Here is an 8,263-nt window from a genome sequence, read left to right as displayed (position 1 = left end):
CACGGGCCGAGTGGTTTTCCGGTAACTGGTTTTCCGGCAATTGGTTTGCTTCTTTCCCACCCCGCCTCGGGCTCTATGAATAAGAAGAAAGAAGGGCGGTTTTGTCCAAAACTACTCTGGCCGAAGCACAGGCCGAGTGGTTCTCCGGTATCTGGTTTTCCGGCAATTGGTTTGCTTTTTTGCCACCCCGCCTCGGGCTCTATGAATAAGAAGAAATAAGGGTGGTTTTGTCCAAAGCTACTCTAGCCGAAGCACAGGCTGAGTGGTTTTACAGTATCTGGTTTTTCGATGAGGCAAGCTTCTTTCCCACCCCGCCTCGGGCTCTATGAATAAGAAGAAAGCTGGGTGGTTTTGTCCAAAACTACTCTGCCCGAAGCACGGGCCGGAGCGGTTTTCCGGCCATGCAAGCTTCTTTCCCACCCCGCCTCGGGCTCTATGAATAAGAAGAAAGAAGGGTGGTTTTGTCCAAAACTACTCTGGCCGAAGCACGGGCCGGAGTGGTTTTCCGGCCATGCAAGCTTCTTTCCCACCCCGCCTCGGGCTCTATGAATAAGAAGAAAGAAGGGTGGTTTTGTCCAAAACTACTCTGGCCGAAGCACAGCCCGAGTGGTTTCCTAGTATCTGGTTTTCCGGCCAAGCAAGCTTCTTTCCCACCCCGCCTCAGGCTCTATGAACCCCTGACCACCTCATGCTCTTCTCCAAGTCCACCAAAAACTTTGGAATGTGTACGTGTCAGAGGAGGAGGGCAGAAAACACACAACGGGCAAGTTGTGGCCCAGGCCCCACTCTCGAGCATCTTCATTTTATTATCTCTCTTCTTTCTCATGGTCCAAGTCCGGTCTTAGATTACATCAACATATTTCTTTCTCATGCTTCAAATTTGGTCTTAGATACGTTAATATATATGTATTTCTTTCTTCTTTCTCTTGAATGTTTTGTTTTTCGCCCATTTGTCACCTGGTCGATGTCAGAAATACAAGACATGCCAAGGGGAGACAAGAGAATATGTAGTTTATCGGTGTTTGTATATGGCATTTGCGGAAATCGACTCAAGAAGAAAAAGAAGAGAAAAGAAAGTTACTCCAGGACACCTTTATTTTATCTTTTTGCCCCCATCCCATATATCTATACTAGCTAGCTTTCAAGGGATTCCTACCAAGAGGACCAAAGAGCCATCCCCCACCGTCATGTGTTGGCTCGTCTTCTCGGACACGAGACCCAAAAAAAGCTCACGGAATGGGCAAGCAAGCAGGCACACAAAAAGGAGCTTCTACAGGTTTTGAACGCCGGTGGGTGTCGTCCAATCTTGAGTTTTGCTTTTTTATTACTGCCCCCATGAAATCAAACCATTTATTAAAATTCTAAACCAAACCAAACCATTAAAATTTATTAAATCAAGCCATTTATTAAAATTCTAAACCAAACCAAACCAATAAAAACCGTTAAACCAGGGTTTAACAGTTCGGTTCGGTTTGAGCCGCATATCTATCCATCCTTCCAAAGTTCCATGTGTTTTTTGTTCGTCTGTTGATTTAAGTCTGTATTTATGTGTTTAAAAACAACCCTTTGAGTTCTGTTCCCCTGTTAACCTCCTCCTCCTCCTCCTCCTCCTGTTGTTCTGTCGCTGTACATCAGTACTCTCTGACGCCATGAACGCCCTCGCAGCCACCAACCGTTACTTCAAGCAAGCCGTCCGTCTGCTTGGCCTCGACTCCAAAGTAGAACGAAGCTTAATCATCCCGTTCAGAGAGATCAAGGTATGTATACATATGAATGTATGTATATATTTATATATGATTGCGAAGATATTCCTGCCTATGTATGTATATATGTATATACGATTGCGAAGATATTCCTGCCTATGTATATATATATGTATATATGATTGCGAAGATATTCCTGCCTATGTATGTATATATGTATATACGATTGCGAAGATATGCCTGCCTATGTATGTATATATGATTGCGAGGGAAATCACATTAAAAACTAATCTTCTTAGAGGAAATAGCCGGGCCCTTGCGTCACATCAGTAGACCCTGGGGGATTTCTGAAAAAATAAAAAGAAAATTCCTTCTTTTAATTTTCCATAACCAACAGTAATTCTACGTCTATCGAATAGTCTTCTGCAGACCTAATAGGTCTCAATAACTACTCTAAATATAGCTTCTTTTAACGTGAAGAAAAGTAATCATAGTTATTGCAAGCAAGAAGAGAAACAAAAAATTTATGCATGCTCATGGATTGACATTACTAAAAATTTCCCATCTTTATCCATGGAATTTCTTATACACACGTAAGCCCACAAACAAACAAAATAAGATTGATGTGTTCAAAGGGCCCAAATGGCCTGAGAAAGAGAGGGATTTAGGGTTACATTGTCACTGTAAAAATCCCTATTATGCACATTTGAGGGGATAATATCCAAATATGCTGGTTTGTCCAAACTGACCATCATGGTCATCACTGTACCAGATGCTCAATTATGCCTTTTGTAACTTGCTATTGATTTATCGGCAATCTATCGAATTGCTGGCAATCTGGAATTATCAATCATTGGTTAGTATATTGTACTACAGAAAACAATGATCAAGTCTGTTTAAAACTTGCATAGAGGTGCTGATATGGCAGTATTGAATACATACTAATGGATGGTGAAAACTTTTAACCGAATATTTGATACTGAAAACTGAACATGTTGGTATGAACACCAAGATGGTGAATTGGGTACGCGATGGATGTTGAGCATTTTGGTAAGCCCTAAACCCTAAAGTCAAAAGTCAAAAGTCAAAAGCCCAAACTACAACCATAAGAATTTTGTTGATGTTGGGTATTCATCTGCAATTCAGAGGGATCAGTTATTGAAACTGAAGTCTTATGTATGAGGCACCAACGTGGTACACATGCTCGGCCATGGGTGATGTATGAGAAATTCCTGTACTGCATTGGCATAACTATTTTTGTTTCGCAATCATCTTACATGGCTAATCAGATCCATGCATTGGCCTGCTGGATTCTGCATGTCATGGCATGTGATCTGAATTTGGAGATATATCCCCAGCATCAAAACTTTTGCATCAACTCTAAGGTATGAAAAACAACCACACATTCTCAATATCGTATGGAATGTGGTGACTTATGACAATTCTTCAAATGCATAAGTACTACTGTTTTTTATCATTTCATCATATCTGACCATTCTAAGACATGCTTTGGTTTGAAGTTCGCATGTCGTGACAATTTCATCCTTACATGTACAGGTTTGTGATCTGATTTAGGGATCGATACCCAACTTCAAAATTTTGCATCGAATCCAAGGAGTCATGTTTGACTAGTACATAGTCGATGCTTGATGCATCATATGTCTAACTGTTTGGAGGCAGGGAAAGTTTCTGTTCTATTGAGTTGTACAAGGTACATAGAGTTCATGATACTTATCATGGCTGATCCACTTGCACTTATAATGGAAGGACTTGAGCGTCATTTCCATTTGGGATATTTCTATGCAAGCATTCTTGCCAGGTGTCTCCAGTGAGAATCTGTGATTTCTGCCTGCATTTGTCTAACTCTTGCATTTGTTCTCTAATGACCAACACTTTTCTGTCTGCATATTTAACAATGTCCAGGTTATAGATCTTGGACCACCTCCTCTAACCCAATTATCTTTTGCTGCAGGTTGAATGTACCATTCCTCGGGATGATGGCTCCTTGACATCCTTTGTGGGATTCAGAGTTCAGCATGACAATGCCCGTGGCCCCATGAAGGGTGGAATTCGCTATCACCCAGAGGTATGTGTGCATTTACTTATCTGCCATGATTTATATGGTCATTTCTAGCATTATTACATGACTTAAAGAAGGTTCCTGTCAAAAGAAATTTTTTGCATGGCATTTGATGTTTGTAACTCCAATAGATATTGAACTTCATGTCCACTTTTGATAGGTCTTCATCAGAAAGAAAGCACTAAGTTTCCACATGCCAAATATGTAATAGGGCTTAGAGTTTAGGTTAGTGAGAGAAGAGGGAGAGGAGATATTATCACAGGAAGGTTTCACATCATAGGACTTAGTGGTGACCTGCTGACACAGAAAAGAGATCAGTAGCAACTATAGCATCACATTGGAAGATGATGAGAGATGATGTTGTCAAAGAAAGGAGGTAGCATAACTTAGGGTTTAGGGTCATGGAGAGGATTTGACCCCCTGTCACTGAAGGAAACTGGATCGCACTGATTGCTTGCTGTAGAATTGCAAGATTATTGCAATCGTGAAATCTAATCAGCTCCTAGGCATAAACTTAGTGTCAACATAAATGCCACAAAAGTCTAGTTTTATGTAGAGAAACAAACATGTTAGTTTTCATAGGTTTCTGAAGGACCCTGGTTTAATGCAGAGCCTATGGAAGCACCATTGAGATCAATGGCACTCGGAACATCATGTCTTTCTAATGAACATATTAAGTTTTGATTGTGATGCAGGTTGACCCAGACGAGGTTAATGCATTAGCACAATTGATGACATGGAAAACCGCAATTGCAAATATACCATATGGTGGTGCAAAGGGTGGAATAGGATGCGATCCCCGACAACTGAGTGGCAGTGAATTGGAGCGTTTAACTCGTGTTTTCACTCAAAAAGTTCATGATCTTATTGGGGTCCACACCGATGTACCTGCCCCTGATATGGGCACAAATTCTCAGGTATAGTCCATAGTATGTAAACTCAATATGCATTCAATGCTTGATATTATGGTTTGATATGTGCTTAAATCGCTGTACGTTGTGCAGACCATGGCTTGGATCTTGGATGAATACTCCAAATTTCATGGATATTCACCAGCTATTGTTACTGGGAAACCAGTGGTAGGACCTTGATTTTCAATGTTAAATGTTAAAAAGATAAACTTGGTTTTATCTAATCAAAGTAACAAGTAGGCTTTGTTAGGACCTTGGAGGATCATTGGGAAGAGACGCTGCTACAGGCAGAGGTGTGATCTATGCCACACAATCTTTGCTAGCAGATCATGGGAGCTCCATCTCTGATAAGAGTTTTGTTATTCAGGTTCAGTCAAAACTTTTTTCACATTCTTAACGTGGTTATCATGACTTTAAAGCAATCCAGTGATAAGAGCATACAAATATTTACGTTAATTAGTGTCAGTTAATTGAGGCTAGAGTAAGCCTGTGAGCTATTGGACAGCCTTTTCCAGACACCATAGTCTGGATGGTTATGGTCTTTGCAATAACATGGACCAGTGTTTACTAATATATAAGTCTGACTCCTGGATTGCTATCGTCTGGACTAAGACCTTGCCCTGGCATCAGAGGTCAGTGTCTAGACCATAACGATCCAGACTGATTATAAACCCTAACCTTCAATAGTCCAAGAATTCTGTTCCAAACCATAAACAGTTAGATAAACCCTGGTCCAGACCATGCCATCAAGATGGTGATTAGACTTTATATACCAATAAACACTAATTCTTTGTCCAGACAATAGCCACCCAGATTGTGGTCTGCCAAAGGCCATCCCAGTAGCTAATGGGCCTATATAACCATAATCTATCCCTAATATCACTATTAAGGGCTTACTAACGCTAGAGTAGTCTCATTAGCGTTTGTGCAATTTTTTCTACTCTTAAGTATACCCTAACATCTAATGATGTAGTTATATGAATGCTCACATTGTCCATCTCACTTATGATTTATTTGTTGGTTAGGGCTTTGGCAATGTTGGCTCATGGACAGCCCGATTGCTGGCTGAACATGGTGGAAAAGTGAGGGCTATCAGTGACATATCTGGAGCAGTGAAGAATGATGCTGGATTAGACATCCCTTCTTTAGAGAAGTATGTTCAAAAGACAGGTGGCGTGAAGGGGTTTCCAGGTGGTGATGAGATTGATGCGAACACAGTTCTTTTCCTTGATTGTGATGTCCTTATACCAGCTGCTCTGGGAGGAGTTTTGCATAAGTTACTTTATATCCAACTACTTTACTCATGCATATTTGACATGTTTATTAAATTTCAACTCTCATGATTATGCATGTATATTTAAATCTAAAATCTACATATGATTGTGCATATTACACGTTTATTTAAATCTTAAATCTGCTTACAATTGCATCTTCACATAACTTATTTTCTAACGCATTCTCTGCTTCCCCCACCCCCTTTCTGGTCTTTTCGCCCAGAGGAAATGCAAGTGAAGTGAAGGCCAAGTTTATTGTGGAAGCAGCAAATCATCCCACAGATCCTGAAGCAGACGAGGTAAATCTTTGTTGGAAATATGTCTAAATTTGTTAATGTTGAGCGTGGTAATATATCTTTGGTCATTTGATTTCAGATACTAGCAAAGAAAGGTGTCATTGTACTTACTAATGTTTATGCAAGTAAATGTAAATTTGCTAATGTGGAGTGTAGTATTAAACCTTCTGTCATTTAATTTCAGATACTAGCAAAGAAAGGTGTCATTGTACTTCCTGATGTTTATGCCAATGGGGGTGGTGTCACTGTTAGCTACTTTGAATGGGTGCAGGTATATATACTTTCCATAATATACATGCCTGTATGCATGCATATATACATATGTACATATATATATAGATGGATAGATATCTATATATTGCATGCATGCATATCCACTGTTGTATGTGTGGACATATTTGTTATTCCCTTTGTGAATGCAAAATGATCTTTACCTTTCAGAATCCTTACAAGTTTTTTTGTTCCTCTTTAATGGCAGAATATTCAAGGATTTATGTGGGATGAAGATAAGGTGAACAGGGAGCTAAAAAAGTACATGGAAAGAGCATATAGAGACCTCAAAGAGAGATGCAAATCCCATGAATGCACCCTTCGGATGGGTGCATTTACTCTTGGAATTCATCGTGTTGCTCGAGCAACGATGCTGCGTGGTTGGGAAGCTTGAGGTTTATCCATAGTGTCTGTTTGTGAATGCTAAGTCTACCTCAGCTAGGAAAAGCTCCAAAGGTGCAATATAAATGACACCTTTAATGTGTGCATATATACATTACAAATACGACTCAGGAAAGTTTTCCTATGGTCTTCTGGGTTCTTGTAAATGTTGTTGAGAGTTACAAACAGTTGTATATAAAAACCTTGCACAAGTCCAGGCAAATCACCTTCATGTAATATTCTTGTTCTTGTAATTAAAAAATATGAATATTGTAAGTATGATTTGGCAACATTCTCATGTAACAAGTTGGATTGATTTATCAGTAATCATAATGTCATGGTCGTCTTGCTTGTTGCATTGTATGAAAATGTTTATGACAATCTCAGTTCTTTGGCTAGTTAGGAAGTGTATTGGATTGTCTAAAGAGTGTTGCATTCCTCTACTCAAGAGTATTGGGATGTGAACCTAATTTCAATGAATCCTTACTTAATAGTTGTGCAACCATTATTCCATCAACTAATACTACTTTCAAATGTTTGGTCTGCCTAACTTGAAGCAACCTCACAACAAACACTACTAAAGTTGTTGCTACTAGTGCAATTGTTCCCAATGTAACTATTATCGCTACCACACAAACAACCAAACACGTTTTTGAACAATGTTTTATGCTTGAGCGCTACACGTTTAGTTGGTAAATTCCATATTATTTATTTGAGCTTAGATTTGGGTTTTATGTAATTGATGGCCTTGTTTACTAATTGTCTTTCTTCATGATCATGATTTGTGTAGGGGTATTTTGGTATTTTTTGAAAATTTGGAACAAGTTAGAGGTGGTTTGGTGATTTCTAATAGTTCATGTAGGAATTGCAAACTAGTTTTGGAATCAAAACAATTAAGAGTGAACCTACAAGAATCTTAGTGCAAATTAACATGATATAGTATAGAAAGAAGTAAATTTGAGGATGGTTTATGTGGTCACAACTGATATTGTTTAGTAAGTGCCACATGAATTTGTGGAGGCTCCAAGTGTAATACAAAAAATTGTCAATTTGGAGATGGTGTATAAAGCCATGTGTGATCCAGTTTAGTGATGTGTCTTTGGAGCAAGAATCAACATACTTGGTAAATATGGCAAACATATAGGTGCAATATAATAAATATCATGTACAGTTGGTTGATAGCTTTGATACTAAACTTTGATGAACTTAGTAATATTCTAAACATGTAGGTGCATTTTAGTAAACATCATCTAAATTTGTGAATGACTCATACATGAAAATGAAAATATCCTAGTGAAGTCCACAAAATATAGTCACTTTGATATGTAAACGAGTTGGGTAAGTAGTC

The 8,263-nt window shown here is 39.0% G+C and overlaps 1 protein-coding gene across 1 annotated transcript; it reads left to right on the top strand.

Moving 5' to 3' along the window:
- Positions 1 to 1,604: 1,604 nt before the first annotated feature.
- On the top strand, positions 1,605 to 7,238 carry LOC147855000 (glutamate dehydrogenase B-like). The gene is made up of 9 exons (XM_087331365.1): positions 1,605 to 1,757; positions 3,676 to 3,789; positions 4,479 to 4,700; positions 4,788 to 4,862; positions 4,945 to 5,061; positions 5,720 to 5,970; positions 6,192 to 6,267; positions 6,449 to 6,535; positions 6,743 to 7,238. The coding sequence occupies exons 1-9, from the start codon at positions 1,650 to 1,652 to the stop codon at positions 6,926 to 6,928; spliced, it is 1,236 nt and encodes a 411-aa protein (XP_087187491.1). The 5' UTR covers positions 1,605 to 1,649; the 3' UTR covers positions 6,929 to 7,238.
- Positions 7,239 to 8,263: the final 1,025 nt, after the last annotated feature.

This window comes from Azolla caroliniana, unplaced genomic scaffold, assembly GCF_043228905.1.
Source record: "Azolla caroliniana isolate FFs.n. ecotype wild unplaced genomic scaffold, voAzoCaro1.0.p SCAF_15, whole genome shotgun sequence".
Lineage (NCBI taxonomy): Eukaryota > Viridiplantae > Streptophyta > Polypodiopsida > Salviniales > Salviniaceae > Azolla > Azolla caroliniana.
This window is presented reverse-complemented; position numbering and strand designations above follow the sequence as displayed.